General features: G+C 38.0%; 1 protein-coding gene across 4 annotated transcripts in view; it reads right to left on the reverse strand.

The window, feature by feature from the left end:
• Positions 1-20546, reverse strand: part of ZNF385B (zinc finger protein 385B) — a 292597-nt gene that overhangs the window by 61225 nt on the left and 210826 nt on the right. Inside the window, exon 4 of one of the 4 annotated variants that reach the window (XM_040972124.1) lies at positions 3306-3344. The exons of the other annotated variants lie outside the window; for them this stretch is intronic. Within the exon in view, the coding sequence (XP_040828058.1) occupies positions 3306-3344 (39 nt within the window). The remainder of the gene's footprint in view (positions 1-3305; positions 3345-20546) is intronic. 4 annotated transcript variants of the gene reach the window in all.

Raw genomic sequence — 20546 nt, forward strand, 5'->3', positions numbered from 1 at the left:
AGCGTAACACTGTGAGAAAATCAAAGGTGTTGGCTACATTACTCCTTATGATCTTTACTTCTAGTTCCCCTCAAAAACCAGAAGACTCTCAGTCAACAGTGAGTTACTTGTATTTAGGAATTACAAGGAGAAACAATTAGATACAACTGGTTTGGCATCACAATGCAAAAAGAGACCTCAAGAGAACTACCACATTACAAGTAATCTTTTATCTCGAAAGAAAAAAAGAGCTTTCAGAAGGCTTAAAAAATAAAAAAAAAAGAAAAGCTAATAAATAAATTTCATAGTTAAAAATTTACTTGTTAAGGTTTTCCCTGTTTGAGACAACAGTACTTATGAGATTCTGAAATAACATCAAGGAAAACTATTACAAAAATATTTAACTTTCTTAATTTTTTATTTAAAGCAAAGTCACAAATGACACCTTATTTTGTTGATATAGATGATTTTGATCTTTAAAATAATTTATTAGCCTTCAATTACTATAAACTGATATTCATTCTGCTGGAAATGCATGTCACATTTGTGTATCAAATGGCTATGGAAGACTGGTTAATATGCAATTCTTGTTTAAATATTAATCAAGTGCAGTTTTGATTTATAGCATATGATTTTTCCCCCTTTTTGGCTTGGGTGTATCAAGCATATTCACAGAAATATAGATTGATGAAAATACTCAACCACAGGAAAAGTATAGCACAAAGCTATTAAAACACTCAGGGGGAAACAAAACAAAACAAAGCCAACCAAACCTCTGCGGAGACTATAAAAACAGTCACAGCACTGATTCTCTTGTGCATTCCAGATAATAATCTCTAACATGAACGTCAAACAGCTGGCAGTTCCGAACACAATGCAGACAAGGAACAAAGCATGACTTACAAGCAGATGTAACATGAACAAGGATAGATCCATTGACCTCAAGTAGGAATCTGAGTTTAGAGTTCAGCTCTACACTAGCTAATGCTATTCAATTGAGAGGAAAAACAAATACTATTCTTACTTGGGATTATAAAGCAACCAATACACTGAAAGGAGGCTGAAGAGTTACTAAACAGTACATTAGCCCAGTCCTGCTCCAAGTTTATTCCACCATAAAGATCAGTTAGTGTGGTCTGGGATTCTCAAACATTCCAAGAGATGCATTTTCTGGAGTGGTAAAACTGTTTCATATCCTAAATGTAGTTTTGGCTATTCAAATCTATACATAAGTTAAAATTAATGGAGAGATACACATCCCTAAGAAGTCAATTTTATACATGATAATTTAAAAAGTAAAAGTTATTCTGAGTATTTGGTGCGCTACTTAAAATAACATATGGTTACTACGAAAGTGGTGAATAATTTGTTTAAAGTCATAATTGTTTGTATTAGATTGTGCTTAATGAGACTAACAATGAAAAAGGAACACTTACATGACAAAGAAAATCTCAGAAGATCAGAGAATAAAACCCTGGTTTATTTGCTCATTTTAATCACAAGTGCATACTCTTATATCTCATCTTTAGTTTGAAATAAAATATGAAATTATGCTAGTTACTAGAGGAAGTGAATTTGGAAAGAAATAAAAACAAAATAGATGACTTAGGATAAAAACAACTACAATGTTTTGCACAAAATTTTTTAAAGCATTTTTTTGAGATACTTTCTGTTCCTAGGCTCTTCTAAAAGTTACTTTTTGTATGGTGATGTATGATCTACATTGGATAACATTAGCTGAATACTTCCCTAAAGCCAGTTTTCTACATATCACCTTCAATATTCTTACCATTCTATATGTTAATGATTTTTTAAAATAAAATAAAAACTATTAAAACAATACTTTAAGGTGAATTTTAATACTTCAAAACACATTGAAAGTTAACATTAAAAATTATAGTTTTTATTAGTTAAAGTAAATATGCATGACCTGGTATGTTTTAATATAACAGATGAAAGATTTAAAACAAATCTAGTTTCAAATTTTCAGTAAACCAAGATATCTATTTTTAAATTTTATTCGAAAGGCAGAGCTACAGAGAGGAAAGACACAGAGACAAAAAGAGAGAATTTCCATCCACTAGCTCATTCTCTGGATGTCATCTATAGGCAGGACTGGGCTGGACCAAGGAAAGAAGCCAAGAATTTCAGTTGAGCCTTCCATGTGGATGAGGGGCTGAGTCCTTGGGCCATCCTCTCCTGCATTCTCAGGCATGTCATCAGGAGCTGGATCAGCAATGGAGCAACTGGGATTTGAACTGGTACCCATATGGGATGCCTATGCCACAGAGATGGCCAACCAAGATAACTGCTTATAACTCCAACACTAGTTCTCAATTCTAAGAGTTCCCTTCAAATTTGTGAAATATTTTTCAAATAACTTCTGATAATAGCATTGTTCTGCTCAAATCTTACAGGTATAACACAACAGCTTAAAAATATTCCTTCACGTTCTACAGGCTGAGCTATACTCCCTCAAAGACGAGTTGTGGCTGAGCACTCGGAACACACAAACAGGCAATTCCTGTCCATCTGCACTCTGAAAACCAAATGAGCTTTCTTCAAGAAACCCTTAGCAGAGCTGGCTCTTCTAGTCTGTATGCATAAAACTTAGGTCTTCAAATAATATCAATGAAATGAACACAGCCTTTTTATTTCTTCTGTGTTACCTGTCATTTACCTCCTCTGCCTTTCCATTCTTTGAATGATGTATCACTAATCATATCACACATATAGAAAGTGAAAAAAATCTGAATTTTTTTCTTTGCATTCCTACAATGCCCTGTGAGATAACCATGGTATTATATATTCCATCCCCCGCCCCAGTGTGATGTTTTTCGCCATCATAATGAGATATGTATAATTAAATAAATGGCAATTATTCTCCTCAGTCACCAATTTTCAGAATGAATAAAATATTCAAGACAAATAAGAACATTCTCACAAGTCCCAAAACAATGTAAATGTAAAGTGATCCACATTAGCATAAAGTATGCATCTATATAATGCTTCAATATATATATAATACTCAGGTAAACAGCTAGAATTGCAATCACACAACAAACTCATATTTTTCAAAAAGTTCAACTGGCATGTCATAGACATTTCATTGTCAAAAATGAGCAGGTGCTTACAACAATCATTATCAAAATACTTATAAGTTTTAAATGAACAAATATCTTGTTAAGCATTCATATTAAATTAGCACATGTTAGTTCACAATGCGTGAAAAGCTGTACATGGATTGGGGAAATTATGATACTAAAGAAGCTTTTTTTTAAATGAAAAATGCCTACTATAAAGCTCTAGCTACCTGTATTCCTTACCTGGCAGAATTTACTGGTCACAAATAAGCCTCTTCGTTTCTAAAAGAGTAAAAGTTAGAAGTGGTCATCTGGAATTTTGAGACCCACAAGTACATTTACATGAAAAATTTAAAAACCTATTTTCCTTGCTCATCTCCATGTAGAAAGCCTGAAATGCTTACTAACTAAATATCAGCAAGACTTATCACTTGCCAGCTTTTCCAATGAAAATCATGCAGAAATGAAAAACAAATCTATGAGTATAACTAACTGGCAGGTAATAAAAATGAAAGACGGGGTTGTGGCTATTTTCAGGCATCCAGGAGGTAACTGGGAGTTACATATGGGTGAATTAACTATTATGTGTATGATAGTATTTGTAAAATGAATTAATGAAGCCGGCCTTATCATAAAACATATTAGATTTCCAATATCAAAGAAAGAATAAATAGATATTTGGCATATTCATCAAATTATGGGGACTACAAATTTGTTTGGATTTTTAAAAAGATCATTCCTTTCACACAGTGTAAGACAAAGCCATTTAAATTAGCATAGTGTAAGCACTCACATTAAGATAGGCAACAGCAAATAAAATCAGGAGTGCATCACAGGACTTGCCTGAAAGAATGGTGAATTGAAGACATAGGTAATGTGAAGAAGTGGCATGGCAGAATAATAGATGACATAAGCGGGATAAGCCTCAGGACTCTTTTGCTAGATGAAATGTCAGCAGAATTACAATCTTGTTCAACTACCCTAATGCTTTTCAGGAGGCCTGAAATCTGATGTACATAATTGTAAACATATTAAACTCACTTAACTTTTAAGTCAAGCTGCAAATGAACTGGGCATCATATCATTAAATAACAAAAGAACAGCTCAAGAATTACCCAGAACTCTTTTATTCACACAATTCTTAGTGATGGGGAAATCTCACCTTAAACTTAGCCACTTATTTTAATCAATGTTCTAGAAAGCATTTGGTAAGCACTTAGTACTTGCACAATATATCTGGTGCTAGTAGTTTTTCTAATAAACAGAAGTAGAAAACAAGTTACTGGCTTAAAATTAAAACCAGTCATCCAGCAAGCTTTTCTCGAGACTTCTTATGTTTCAACAAATTGCAGATAAATCCAGGAGACAAGTCAAACGCAACAAAAGATACACATCTGAAAGTTAAAAAGTGGCTTAGAGAGGAGGTAGGTCAAGGTTAACTAAAATAAAGAAGCGTGGGAAGTCCAATATTCTCCTCTGCCCCCAACGTGTGCAAGGACTCTTTTTTCTGATTTTCTCATATTTAACAGTGAGGATCCTCCATTTAACAGCTGCACCAATGTGCTGCCGTCCTGGAGGTATTCGCTGTTTAATTCCTTTCTCTAGCTATGCTAACAACAATAATAAATATCGTAATGACAGCAGCTTAAGTTTACAGAGGTATTACTGAGTGCCAGGAACTGGGCCAAGGGATTATTTGTGTAGTCACCACTGTCACATGAGACAGCTATGATTATTATTCTCTTGTTGCAAGTGAAGAATCTGAGGCTTTTAGAGGTTCGGTAACTTATCACCCTTGTGTTTGTAGGTGTTGGATTCAAACTCAGGCAGCCATCTCGCTCCCTACTGGCTCCTGCTACTGTCACGGGATGCGGGCTTTGGGAAGAAAGGACCAGTGTTCTAGAATTTCTAAACTGGGAAGGCAGCTGCTGGTGTCATCTACATATACACCTATGCATTACTTAAGTGGAAAGTCCATTGGCTAAATCAGTCTGGTTTTCTTTTTCTAACCTGTTTCTGTTTTTCTTATGGCAAGTGCATATCTTTTTGCACAATATTGAGAAAAGTCGTTACTAAGCATTTGGGCTGTCTTGTCTTCTTTCCTCACTAGAACCGCTGGGTTTGCACACTGGAAAAAGTTCTGTGCTTACTTAGAGATTACACATTAACAGGTGGCAGGCATTATTTGCACCTGTCATTGGTTTACTGCAAAGAGGACCTCAGCTACTAAATCCTGCTACTTAGGGTATTCTAGAGTTTGGTAAACAATAGACTTTTTGACTGTGACATTATAAAATTACAGTAACACACAAAAAATAATTTTTCAAATTTTTGCTTTTCAATAGTAGACTTATGAAACAGCATATGAAATGGGGCCTGATTAGAATCTCAAATCTTCAAGAAACAATACATTTGAAAGTGAAAGCAAAAGAACAATGTATTTTTAAGGTTACTTCAAAAAGTTTGGCCCTTCATATTTAAACACCCAGACCCATATCTCTGTTAGTGTATTGCTTCCTTTTCAATTCTTGAAAAATAGAAACAGAATGGACAAAGCTGTGACAAACTTTTCTCAAAGATCATGAAATTCAGACAATTCTATATTAATAAAAAAGTTTAAAAATAAAATTTTGTACCATTATGGATTTCAAAATCAGAAGGCTCAATAAAAATAAACCACATTGAACACTGCACTGGCATTACCATGAGATGTGCATTTTTACTTCTGGATGTACATAAGTTGACTTGCATGCTGATACTGCCTTTCCCACGTGCAGACCCTGACAGGGGTCCACCCTAGTGCTATCCATGCTGCTGAAAGGGAGACAAATGGCATGTTACTCTCTCTAAGGACTAGTTGTTAAACCAGGACTCAAGTATTTGGAAGGGTGTTCTTAGTACAATCCCCAGCTCTTTGCTAAAACCACACATTGGTCATGCATGTGACAACAACAACTACACCCCTCCTCCACTGGGATTCTATTGCTGAAGTCCAGTTACTCACTCATTTAGAACTGATACTAAAGACTGCAATACTGAAACACACATAGAGAATTCATTAAAAAAAAAAAGATAAATTACATTATTCCTAAGTAGGAGTCCTGATCATTAGGCTATTAGTGACAGTGGTACTATGATTATTTTATGAAAATGTTACAGACTTTGTTTTTTTTTTTGAGTAGCTGATTGTTGCCAAAATGAATGGGTCACAAGGATTTCATCTTTATCATTCTTTTTTCTAGAGTCTCCCTCACCTCATGATGGTCACGATGTCCTATAGAAAATAAAGATATTGGAGATGAGAATTCTACTCCATCAAAGTAGAGTGCAATCTAGAAATTCATTTTGTTCCATTGCTTTAAAAAGTATATCTCTATAGATAGGTCATAAAAAGCTAATCTTTCCCACGAATTTTGTATTGACACAGGCCCTCTTTGAAAATCTCTGAGATTCATCACACAGGAGCTGGATCTCCCACTGACAAACAGGATGACCAGAGTGATTTATTCTGAAGATCTGCTCTGAAAGGAAGACTGAAGTCTGCATTTTCTAGCAGCATTTCTTGAGAAGTTCCTTCTGTGCTTTGAAGAATAAAAAGTAAACACATAATGCTAAGAAAGTTTCATTTTTTCACAAAATAGATTTTTTCTAAATTATTCTGACAAAGAGTGATGGAAGTCTTTAGAGTTGCTAACAACTTTAGGTATACATCTTTCTCTGGGAATTTTTGCTCCTAACACACATCACTTCCCTAAATGATTGATTTTTAAATTTGCTTATATATGTACTACATTTCTCTTGAAAATTCATTCATGAACAAAGTATATTAAATGTCTATACATCAGGGGGATTTTGAAAGCATGTGTTAGAGTCACATCATCATTTAAATCTGGTTTTCCATAATCTTTTCTTTTTCCTTCCCTTCCCTTCCCTTCCCTTCCCTTCCCTTCCCTTCCCTTCCCTTCCCTTCCCTTCCCTTCCCTTCCCTTCCCTTTCTTCCTCTCTCTCTCTCTCTTTCTTTTTTAAAGATTTTTTTACTTATTGGAAAGTCAGATATACAGAGAGGAAGAGAGACAGAGAGGAAGATCCTCCGTCTGATGATTCATTCCCCAAGTGAGTGCAATGGCCGGTGCTATGCCCCAGGAGCCTCTTCTGGGTCTCCCAAATGGGTGCAGGGTCCCAAATCTTTTGGCCGTCCTCGACTGCTTTCCCAGGCCACAAACAGGGAGCTGGATGGGAAGTGGAACTGCCAGGATAAGAACCGGTGCCCATATGAGATCCTGGCGCATTCAAGGCGAGGACTTGAGCTGCTAGGCCACGGCGCCGGACCTCTTTTCATCATCTTTTCTTTTCTTTTTTTTTTTTTAAAGATTTATTTTTATTATTTTTTCATTGGAAAGGCAGATATACAGAGAGGAGAGACAGAGAGGAAGATCTTCCGTCCGATGATTCACTCCCCAAGTGAACGCAACGGGCCGATACTATGCAGATCCGAAGCCAGGAGCCTCTTCCGGGTATCCCACGCGGGTGCAGGTTCCCAAAGCTTTGGGCCGTCCCTCGACTGCTTTCCCAGACCACAGGCAGGGAGCTGGAAGGGAAGCGGGGCTGCCGGGATTAGAACCGGCGCCCATATGGGATCCCGGGCGTGCAAAGCGAGGACCTTTAACCACTTGCGCCACCGCGCCGGGCCCCTCATCATCTTTTCAAAACCCCTCATATTATCTCTGGAGCTGGACATAAAATGGAGAATAGGCCTTCAAAATCTCAATACAGCTGGATTAAACATTAATTCAGAAAATCACAGACAGATGTGTAGTTGTTAAGATCTAAGTAGACAAATTATGCAGTTTCAGAGTCTTACAAGTGTCATTAAAAATGAAGTACAGGGTTACAAAGGAATATTTTATCCCAGATAATTCACAAAAACAGTTTGGCCGTTCAGCTATCCTACCGGGATTCAAACTACTTTTACATATAAATCCATGGCAAATATGGAAAAATAAAGACATTATTTCATGACTTAGGCTAATCGAATTCAGCTTTGTAAAGTGTGGACACACTATAGATTAGAGAGACGGCATCCTCAGCTTTCAAAGTGAGAATGGGCCTCTATGAGACACCTGCAGGTTATCTTCAGGTATCAAGCACCAACAAGTGATTTCATCACTACACTCCCAAGATGCAAGGGCAGATAAAATCACTCTACGTTGTAGAGGAATGAGTACCCAGCGCCAGGCACTTCTCATTGATAACTCTTCCAAGCTGGTCCCACTGATGTGGCTTCACTGTTATGGATCTACACTATGTTAATGGCTAGCAAAAGGAACCTCAGACACATCATATGCTTTTAAAATAAATGCATATTTTGGCTAAAATATAATAGTTGTTTTGAATATCTTACATTAAAATGATGTTTTCCGTGTTAAATGCTTTTAAAATCTTAAAAGAAATGCCAAATATAAGAACAAAAACATCAAAAAGTAAATGAATGTGTGGTTTTACCATCTCTATGTTTAGTGGAAATCCAGTGACTTTTTTTTCCTTTTGACAGATAAAGTGTTCTGAGTGTAAGGAATCATCTTAAAATGCTTCTCAGACAGTACTATAGCTATTTTCTTAATGGGCTGTGCCATAAGGTTACACCAGTATCTAGTACAGAGACTGAGTGACAGTAACACCCTGGTCAGTATCCACGTAAAATGTTCCATTTCCCTAGCTAACTCCAGATGCCTGGTAATTTTCTGTGCTGCCATAAATGAAGAGTAAAGCAGCAAATGTACAGTTATGCTTCTGGGTCATTTAGAAAGGTACATTAAAGAGCATTTTTAGAAGTTCAGTTTAACAAATCGACTTTTGCAATCGGATTTAATTGAATGCTCACTCTCACACAAATGAATGTCAGAAGCACACACAAATCTGACAATGTTTTGGGTGCTGATGCTCCTGTTGGGGCATTAAATGAGTAAACTAAAGTACTGAAATTCCACTGTGTATGTATCTATATTCAGGTTGATAAAATGCACGTTGAGAAGTCTCATTGGAAAATGGGACATAGTAAGGAAGCCCAGGCCACCCAACCCAAACTGAACATGCTGATTTCAATGTGGATCAAGAGCACCAAGGTAATGAATTTGTTTCTTTTTCTGAAGGAAATTCTGTGCTTTTGTTTGTCTCCATTGTTTTGTTATTGTTGTTAAAGATTTATTTATTTTTATTGGAAAGTCAATACACAGAGAGGAGGAGAGACAGAGGAAGATCTTCCATCTGTTGATTCATTCCCCAAGCAGCCACAACGGTAAGAATTCAGCCAGTACGAAGCCAGGAGCCTCTTCCGGGTCACCCACGAGGGTGAAGGGTCCCATAGCTTTGGGTCATTCTTGACTGTTTTCCCAGGCCACAAGCAGAGAACTGGATGGGAAGTGGGGCTGCCAGGATTAGAACATGCACCCATATGGGAGCCCAGCACATGCAAGGTGAGGACTTCAGATGTTAGGTTACCTCACTGGGCCCCAGTTTGACATTCTTGAACAGACAAATGCTTGGATGACTGGAAACTATTAGGAATGGTAAGAGGTGTTTTTCCATCAGGATGAAAGAGAGCTCTTGAAATTGTTTTAAATTTAGATGCAAGACAATGTTCCCAACAACTAAAATAACTGATGACCACAGTATGCAAATACATGCAAATTTGAAAGATATGTAATCTCTCTCAAAGATAACAAGGATGGGAGTTTGGGATGGCCTATAATCATAATATGTCAAAGTACCAGGGCTAGTGTTTCAGCTTTACTTCTGATTCCAGCCTACTACTTACCTGCATCTTGGGGGCAGCAGGTAATGGCTCTAAAGCTGAGGACCTGCCAGCAGTCTGAGAGATCTGGACTGCATTCCTCCCCTGGCTTTGGCCCAATTCAAACTGCCACTGGCATCTGGGGAATGCGGCAGTGGATGAGGAGCTCTCTAGGCTTACTACCTTACCATTCTCAAATAAAAAGAAGTGAACATTTTTAAAAAGACAATGTAACAAAAAAACCCTTCATACTCGATTAGATGCCTATTGCTGGAAATATGACAAAAATCAGAAAGCGGGCAAGCTGGACTCCACAGGTCTGCACCAGTGGCACATGCATGAAGCTGGAGGAGGCATACAGGCAGTGTCCTAGAGCCACAGGCCAGGCTCCCGATGGCAGCACCTGTTCGTGTCTGATATATCAAGATCTCTGATCTCAGGGACTAGAGTCCATTGTGTGTAGCCTGACCTCAGCACACACACACTGCATGTTATAACCCCTCCATCGCTGACTCCTATGTAAAAGAGAGGACTATGCCCAGGTGCACATGAAACAGAAGTCTACCTATTCCTATGAATCAACTCAAGACCTCAAATCATCTCTTCAAAAGGCAACAAGATGAGGAAAGCCTTTGCAGTCACCACATCAAGGCTGTTTCCCTTTAAGGCAGACATGTTCTTTCCTTCTAACTCTTCTCTTGATCCTCCCTGGAAGCTACTATGGGTCAGAGAGCTCCTTGGTGAGTTCTAATAAAAGAACAAAACATGGAGCTAATTTTCAAAACTTAACTGTTGCTTTGACAATCTGGCCTATTCCCCAAGCTAACGTTTAGAACAAGCATCCACATCTGCAAACACTGTCTTAACCAGTCATGGACAACACCTACACTACATACTTAACAGGGCAAGTAGGAACCTGCGTGATGATTAATAAAATCTGCCACTTCGAATGGCAGTCTGTTCACTGAAAGGGACATAAACAGTCAATGCTCAGGCTAGATGGTTTACAATCTGCATAGGAGCAATACATCATCACCTAGTATTTGGGAAATAATAAAATACGATCTCCCCTTCTAAAAGAGCACTCCACCTGAAAATTATTTATTTCCAACTCTGCTTCAGAAGCCAACAACTTCTCCGAGTACTAACAGTGATGCAAGGACACAGCCAAAGGCACTGACAAGAAATTTTCCAGTTCATGAGATGGAATCATTAGATGAGACAGGGCTTGGATAGACAAGCCCTATGTTCCTAATCAGCAGGAAGTAGCTACAGAAGATGTGATGAATCTGCATCATTCAGCAGATTTTCTATTCTCCTCTTAGAGGGGAATAAAATGGGACAGTTAGGTAATGAGCTGGGGTTACAAGCTGCAAGTCACATCTCCCTCATCCTAAGTAATCCCGCCCACCTACCTGTTTGTCAAATCACTCCTCTCCCAGGAAGTATTCACTCAGGTCCTTAGGTTGATATAATGTAAATACTCACCTTTCCAAATGCATAAGAAGCCTAGCAATGGGAGGGCTGAGTCTCTCTTCTCATAGATACAATATAGGAGATAAAGCATTTCTCCTTTCCCCACCTTTCCCCTCCAGGACTATTCTATTGCTGAACATGGCCCAGATGAACCTGTGATTTCCTCACCTTTTAAATAAACTTCATAAAGAGAATTAGGGAACTTTTAAAGGGAAATGAAGGAGTATAGCAGATCTTTTCTAACATGGGCATAGAAACTTTTTTTCTACCCAGAATCATCAGAATAATTATAACATCAGTTGTGCATCACAAAAAAAAATTATCAAATTAAAAATCAGCTTGTTAAAGAGCCAGCATGGATGGCTCAACAGGTTAATCTTCTGCCTGCAAGTGCTGACATTCCATGTGGGGACCAGTTTGTACCCTGGCTGCTCCACTTCTGCCCCAGCTCCCTACTTGTTGCCTGGGAAAGCAGTGGAGGATGGCCCAGGTCCTTGGGCCCCTGTATGCACACAGAAGACTTGGAAGAGATTCTTGGCTTCAGATCAGATTAGCTCTGGGTAATACTGTAGCTATTTGGAGAGTGAATGAACAGATGGAAGATCTTTCTATATCTCTCCTCTCTGTAAATCTTTCAAATAAAAATTAAATAACTCTTTTTAAAAAATTAGCCTGTTACAGATTCATCGAATTTCGAGTTGCACCTGAAGTTGCCTTGGAAGGGCCAAGACCAAATTTCTCAAGCCTGATATGACCTGAAGGTTGGATGCTCCCATTTTAGAGAACTAACAAGAATTCACCTCAATTATAAATTTTCACAGTATGAAAGATATCAATGATTTTTCTACAGATAACTTAACGTATATAATTTTACATATGTAACTGATCTACATTATGTCACCCAACGGTAAATATCAAACAACTCAGAGTACACTACTCAGAGTGAAGGGAACAGGAATGGAAAAACAAGAGAATCTAAAATTAAGAGGCCAATATTTGTTTTATTATGTAGTACTATGTCTCCTCTGAGTGAAATAAATGAAAGAAACACATATTTTTAGTAATCCAGACTAAAAACTAATTTTCAACAGGAGTTCCAAATATTCATTTGAGATTCATTTAAGGATCTGTCATCAGAGTACTCAGACATTTGGAGGAGAGATGTACCCCAAAGTTTGGAAGGACAGGCCTCACATCTGAGCTTCCAGATTGTCTTCAGCTTTAAGCCTTTCCTTCTATCTTCTTCAAAACAGTTACTTTAAAACAAACTCAACTTTTTTCATAGAGTCAGTGTTGTGGCATAGAGTGTTAATCCACTGCTTACAACACAAGCATTCTGTATGAGCAATGGTTCAATATTGGTTACTCCACTTTTGGTCCACTTTCGATCCAGTTCCCTGCTCATGTACCTGAGGAGGTAGTGAAAAATGGCACAGGTACTTAGGCCCCTGCCACATAGTGAGAGACTCAGATAGATGAAGTTCCAGGCTCCTGGCTCATTGCCATGGTTGTCATTCAGGGAATAAAAAAATCTGTCTCTGTCTCTCTCTCTTGTCTTGCTCTCTGTAACTCTGTCTTTCAAATATTTTTTTAATAAAAATAAAAAAAAATCCCCAAGTTTCCCCAAGACTAGGTGTCCATAAAACAAAATTCATTGTCAAAAATTTTTGAGAATTATCATTTAAAAAATTATTAGAGCTTACATTTTGCCACCACAGAGAATAAGCTGCTATTGGTGACATCAGAATCCTACATTATAGTGCTGCTTCAAGCCCTGGCTGCTTTGGTGCCAATTCCAATTTGGCTGCACTTGGGAAAGTAGCAGAAGAGCACTCACATGTGTGGACCCCGCCATCTGGGACATCCAAAGGTTTTCCAGGACTGGCTCCCTGTGGCCAGTGAACCACCAGACCAAAGATTCAGAACTCACACTCTCCCTTTTGCTGTCATTTACACTTTCAAACACATAAACAGACAAATTTTTTTAAAAATAGGATTTGTTTAGTTTTTAGGAAAAAAGAATACAATATATTAGCAAAGCAAGAGTGCTGATATTTACAGATGGGATTTTAAAATGACTTATGCAGACATGGCATGGTTGCCTAGTGGTCGAAATCCTCACCTTGCATGCACCAGGATCCCATTTGGGCACTGGTTCTAACCTCAGCACCCTGCTTCCCAACTAGCTCCCTGCTTGTGGCCTGGGAAAGCAGTTGAGGACAAACCAAAGCCTTGGGACCCCGTACCCACATGAGAGACCCAGAAGAAGTTCCTGGCTCCTGGCTCCTGGCTTCAGATTGGCTCAGTTCTGGCCATTGCAGCTACTTGGAGAGAATCATCAGACGGAAGATCTTCCTCTCTGTCTCCTTTTTTCTATATATTTGACTTTCCAAAAAAAAAAAAAACCACACACACATATATATATATATATATATCTTAAAAAAATAAATAAAATGATGATGTGAGACATAGGAATTCAACCCAAACCATAAGGCATGCGTGAAGATGCCTGTGTTTCATGACAGACTACTTGGGTTTATATGAAGCAGTAGTTATGGATCAAATAATCTGGGTTCTTGCCACCCTGTGGGAATCCTGGCAAAGTTATAGCTCCTGGCTTGGGTCTCCAGGGCAGCTCAGGCTGTTGAGGGCAAGTGGGGAGTACAGCAGTAAATGAGAGCATTCTCCTATTCTCTCTGCCTGCCTCGCAAAAAAAAAAAAAAAAAAAAAAACAAAACAAAAAAAAAAAAAACCAGAAATCACTCTCAAAAAGCACCGATAGTAAATATCCAAATCCAACTAAGTAAATAAAGATGTGTTTGCTTTTTAAATTTTTAATCAAATAGGCTAAAAAAACGTTACTATGGCTTTTATTTTTAAGACTAGAGAAATAATGAGATTTCTTGATTTAATAATCAATATACCTTTTGAACAAATATACTAATTGACATCCTATCCAAAGTATTCTATCAAAACTAGGCTTGACAAGCCACTCAGTAAGTAATCAAATATATCCTGATGCTGAGGCAACACGTGTCCATGACACAAATTAAAAAGTATAAGATAAAAATGAAGCCACACCTGGCAGGAAAAAGTGAAAGCACAGACAGAAACATGCGATTGCTTGGGTATATTCTTGTCTTTAAAATTTTATTTTATTATTTGAAAGGCAAAGTGACAGAGTTAGACAAAGATCTACCCATTTTACTACCCCAAAGAGTGCCATGGCTATGGCTGGGCCAAAGGTTGTAGGGGTTAAGCATTTGGGCCATCTTCCACTGCTTTTCTAGGCACCATAGCAGTGAGCTGGATCAGAGGGGGACTAGGAGGGACTATAACCATGATCTGATATGGAATGCGGGCATCACAGGTGACAGCTTAACTTGCTGTACTACAATGCCAGGCCCCAGATACATTCAAAGCAAACTTTGAAAGAGCTCTTCCCTCCCCGTGGAGTACAGCACATTTCTCCATTTCTTGCATTGAGGACCACAGTAAGTGAGAACTGGCACACTCCCTGAGACACTGTAGATGCACCTACCATGGTCTAATCCTAAGCATCTAGGAATCTTACTCTTGTCGTAAATCTCCCCTAACTGCACACCCTTCTCCAACTGGTTCCTAAATGGATATTCAATATAATAAAATACTGAAAACTGACAGTTTTCAGTAAAACAGGTGGTTCAAGTCCTAGGTCTGCCAATGTGATTTAACTCCAATGACTTCACTTAGAAATGAAGAATTGATCTGGAAAATGTTACTGACTTATTTGAGCCTTCTCAGCTCAGACTTAGCAAATGGCCATGTTTAACAATTAAATTTTAACAATTATACAATGCCAGCTTAAAATATGTATAAAGCATACAGAGAAATGTATATATATATAATAATTCCAGGTTACAATAAATGCATTCTCTTTTTAAATAAATTCAATTTGATTATGAAAAAAAAAACCCACAAACTTCACATAAACAAAAAATGACAGTGTTAATTCTACTGGCCCTCCTTCTTGTAGGCTCATTGGTCACACTAAGTACTATGGGACTATGATTAAGAAAGTGGTCCCAGAGTGATATTTTTGGTATATCCAAAACATTTACATCACATACTGATTTTGCTAATGCCCATTTGTTCAGATATGCATATATACATGTTAGCTCTCCTCCTTGGAAAACATTTATGATTCAGGTTTGATTCTACATTTGTATTCTCCAAAATCTAGAACAGCTGTAAAGCCAAGAGATTTAATAAGATGTCTTTCAGTATCCTGCAGTAATTGCCTTACTGAATAAGCCTCTGTTCCTGGTACAGCTTGGTATTTAACAAATGTCCATTTTATTTAGTTACTTTTACATAACTATAGGAGACTATAGCTCAAACCACAAGTAATTCAAATTGAACTATCTTCATTTTCTGTTGAATTTTTAAAAGATTCATTTACTTTGGATGAGGAAAGTGGAGAGACAGATCATCTTTCATCTGCTGTTTTGCTCCCCAAATTGTTGTGAAAAGCGAGGTCTGAGCCAGGCCAGAGCCAAAATTCCAAAACTCCATCCAGGTCTCCTTCGTGAGTGGCAGAGGCCCTAGTGTCTAGGCCATCTTCTACTGCTTTCCTAGCTGTGTTAGCAAGAAGCTGGATTAGAAACAAAGCCAGGGCTTAAGCCAGATCATGTTAGGATGCCGGTGTCCCACATTCGGCTTAACTCATACTTTGAATTTTTAATTCGTATTTTTAAATCAAAATGTAGTCATTTCCAGTCAAAATTATTTTTTCTACCAAATTTACCTTAAACACAAATCAAGTACTCTCCCAATTTGTTCTAAGTTTAGCCACACAAAAATAACAGAAAAATGAGCATAGCCAATGAAATCACTAAATTACAAATGACTACTGTTTGTCTATATTTTTGGTCAAAAATAAGGCCTCAGACCAGTCATATGCAAATTGTCATAAAACACTTCCAGAACATTCATAAAAAGACTTATTATGAAGTAGAATGAATTTGAATTTATAACTTATCTACTCCTTAAAGATTTTTAAAAAGTTACTGAATAATTCTTTCATTTTTGAAACTCAAGATGCTTGACCCTTCAAAGTCTTCCAATACTCATCTGAAACTTTCATTTACTCTCTTCCTACCCCAAATCTCTAACAGTTGTACTAAAATCTGACAGATACCTGCATCAAACAACATGAGGAAGCAACACATCATGCTATCTAAAATATTTTATATGATTAGGAATCCCTGGAATGGTATCCTGACATCAACTGTTGGCATTTATCAGACCACTGCTGTTTAACTGACCCTCCCAATGCGGGGTTGCACACTGGTCTCTAGAAATCAATCACGCTCTTGGCAGAGAGGAATATTTCAGTGATAGAAAGCTGAAATGGAGACTATAATCTTTTGTGATTACTCTGGCGGCCAAAGTAATCACAAAAACGAGAGTCCACGGATTGTGGATAATTTCCTGTGATGACCGACTCCCAGGCAGTTCTAACTGTACCCTTGCACCGGAACAAAAGGACAGCTCCTTCCCCAGACAGGTAGCTTCAGGTGAAAGGGCCAGGCCTGTAAGGAGGTGGCTATCTCCCTCAAGACAATGCAGGGTCTTAATGTACCAGGAATTGTGAACTGTGTGCCACAGTCTGTCCTTTCAGAAAGTTTCCTGCCACAGAAACTGACTTAAAATGTAGCAGTTTAAAAGCCTCCCTCCCCTCCCTTTGGCAGCTCTAAAGTCTAAAGATGGATACGTTTCTCTGCTGTTTCTAATAGCTAAAGAGCTATGAATATCTTGGCTTGTATAATTTCTAAAATTTTGCTCAGACTGATATTTGTAAGCTGAGAAAAAATAGTTTTCATAATATGAATATATTCTTAAGGTCTGTGAAGTACTGGGGGATAGAATATAAACTATCTGTTATGACTAAGTAGAAAACTTACAGTTAGGTGCTATTGTTCAGGGAGGGTTTATCACACAACTGTTAATTTAAATTCAGGATAAAAGACATGGAGGGTAAGGAGGGTAGAAGGAGATGTGTAATAGTCAAAAGTTTGAGAAATGTTTGGGATAATTTCCCAGATGAAGGATAATTTGATATGTTGACTATTATGACCAAGACCCTTTTAACTTACTTATAGTTTAATTAGTGAATCATGTGGCAATAAAGGGTATGGAAATTCATGGCATTTTAAAAATGTAACAGCAAATATAATTATGTCTTAGGACTCAAAGTCAATACATCATAGCACCATGGCTGACACAACCAAGAGTTAGTTTTACTTATTTGAAAGGCAGAATGAGTGAGGAAGAGAGAGAGAGGGGGGAAAAGACAGATAGACATAAAGATGAATTTCCTACCACAGGTCACCACTCCCCACATGGCCGCTAAGAGCCTGGAGTTCTAAGCAGCTTGCCTATGTGGATAGCAGGGGACCAAGCACTTGATTGGTCTTTTGCTACTTGCCTAGGCACATGAGCAGGAAGCTGGATCAGAGTAGGACCGTCCGGAATCAAACTAGCACTCATACGAGCTGCTGTGTCACAGGCAAGAATTGAACACTTTGGACTGCAGCACAAACCCCTGCATGTAGCTTTAAAGATCAAGAATCATTGAGAGCAACAAGGGGGGGGGGGAAAGGAATCCAACCATTCCGGATGTATTTATATCCAAACCTCCACTCAATACATTGTCTCCCCAGCCCTGCTCAAAATTCAGTTACAGCTCCTCTTTATTGTTTCCAGGGAGCCAAGCAATGGTATTTTTTTAAAGACTTACCTACTAGAAAGCTAGATTTTTAATAGAGACAGGGAAAGACAGACAGAGATCTTCCATCTGCTGGTTTGCTCCTCAAAGGCCTCAGTGGACAGCAGCGGCTCAGCTGAGGACAGGAGCCAGGAACTCCACCTGAGTTTCCCAAACAGAGGTGGAAAGGATCCAAGTACTTGGGATTTCACTTGTTCTTTCTTGGATGCATTTATAGGAATCCAGATCAGAAGCAATCAGGACTCAGACCAGCACTCATATACTGGATTTTTGGAATGCCAGTGTTGCAAGCAGTAGCTTAACCAGTTGTGTCATGACACCTGGTCCCTAGCCAAGCAAATCTCTTTCTCTCTCTCTATTTTTAAAAGATTTATTTATATATTTGAAAGGCAGAGTTACAGATAGAGAGAGGAGGGGGAGAGCCAGAATGAGACAGAGAGTTCATTCTTTCACTGGTCCATTCTGTAAATAGTCGTAACATTTAGAGAACACCAGGTCAAAGTCAGGAGCTAGGAGCTCCATTCAGGTTTCCTATGCAGGCAGCAGAGTTCCAAGTACTTGGGCCATTTTCTGCTGCTTTCCCAGGCACATTAACAAGGAGCTGGTTTGGAAGTGGAGCAGCCAGGACTGGAATCAATGTTCATGGGGGATGCTGGCATCACAGGTGGCAGTTTGTCTAGCTGTACCACAATGTCAGTCCCTAGACAAGTGATACTGATGTTGAAGTATGCCCTACTTATATATCATAGGTAACAAAAGCTGGATACCTACCCACTAAGGACCAGGTGTAACAACCTTAAACTAGAGTGTCAATTGCTTAAGCCAAATGTATATCCTTACCATCTATCTTCATTAGGAATGCTGTAATGTACAAAAGCTAGGAAGAGTAAAATACCTAACTGGTTTTATTTAGGATAGGTAGTTAGGAAGATGAGATTGAAGGAATATTAACACATATAAGAATAGAGTGTCATGTTTTCAGAGTCTTTTCACAGGTTTCATGTCATTTGATCATCATGAGTTTTTATACATATTTACTTATTTCTTTGAAGGGTAGAGTGAGAGAGAGAGAGAGAGGAAGACAGTGATTTTTCTTAAGATCAAAGGAAGTGATTCCAGACAAGTGTCTTGTGACTAACAGCCATTCACCTTTTTATCCTTTATGAAGGAAATTATAGAGAACACACATACTTGTCTCCTCCATCTGGCTCCTGTTCCCTGAGTGCCTTGAAGCAGTCTGAAGGCCAGGTGACAGTATTCAAGGCTTGCTTTGGAACAAGCCAAGGGGAGTTATTCTTCCCTGGTTAGCAAGATTTCTCTAAGTGGCTTTTAAGAGGAGGAAGGCTGTATTTGATGAATGAGGAGACATACTAAATAAATGAGTGCCACCACTTTTTTAGAAAGTAAATACTTCAAAAGTATACTACATGGCAGCAATTATTAGAAGTAATTCCAGCACCTAATAACTCAAGTTTGTTTGGGAAATGGAGATTTTGTGGGTTTCGATAAGTTGTTATGATGAAAAATCATCCTACATATTATGGAAGTTTGATGTCTGCATAGGAAAAAAAAAAAAAGCGATTAGACCCAGACATGTGCTTTTAGCTGTTGGAGAATTTCTGTGTACCTCTTCTGTCTGAAAACATCAAGCCTGTGAACATTCAGATGAATTTCTACTCCCTCAGTCCGATTTTTACCTGGCCCTGGCAAATGTGTTCTCTGTAAGAGAAAGCTGCATGAAGCAGACAAGACAAATCTATCTCCTAAACAGAGTGTGCTGAAAAAGAGTATTTTCAAATTGACTTCAGGAGTCACAAGGATTTATTGGGTACTGAAAAAATATGTCCCACATGAATAACTCGTTAGAAGTATATATATTTAAATGCAGGATATATATGACATAGATAAGCACTTCTTTATGCGATATACTATTTCATTTTTAATATATAGCTTTCTAGTAAAAGAAATGGAAATTTTGAATTTGTATTTTTCAATCTTATGATCTACAAAAAGTAGACAATAAGCGACATACAAAGCCTATTTCACATGTGGGTACATTAAAACAATTAATTGTAAAATGTCTAAACTATGCTAAAACCTTGTGACACTACAGTTTCGTAAGGGCAAGCCACCATTAATATAATGTGTGGGCTTTTATCATTTTAATTCAAACATCAAAACATTGAAAGTTAAGAAAATCTAAATTGAAAGCTCAATCTGTGGGGGAAGAAAAGTATTTTTCCAAAATTCCTACCGAGCACTGTAAAGATGTCGAAGTTTCACAGAATGCCAAACAGTGTGCCAATGCTTCTTTAGCACACTCAATGGCAACTTTAAAAGTAAGGGACTGGAATATTCCAAAACATGTGCTCTCCTCACCAAGTATATTTTCTACAAAGTTGAACAGAAGAATTTAGAGGCAAGGAAAAATGGATCTACATTATCAAGT

The sequence above is a fragment of the Ochotona curzoniae genome, unplaced genomic scaffold, assembly GCF_017591425.1.
Source record: "Ochotona curzoniae isolate NIBS_2020 unplaced genomic scaffold, NIBS_Ocur_1.0 contig_2210, whole genome shotgun sequence".
In the NCBI taxonomy this organism is placed as follows: Eukaryota; Metazoa; Chordata; class Mammalia; order Lagomorpha; family Ochotonidae; genus Ochotona; species Ochotona curzoniae.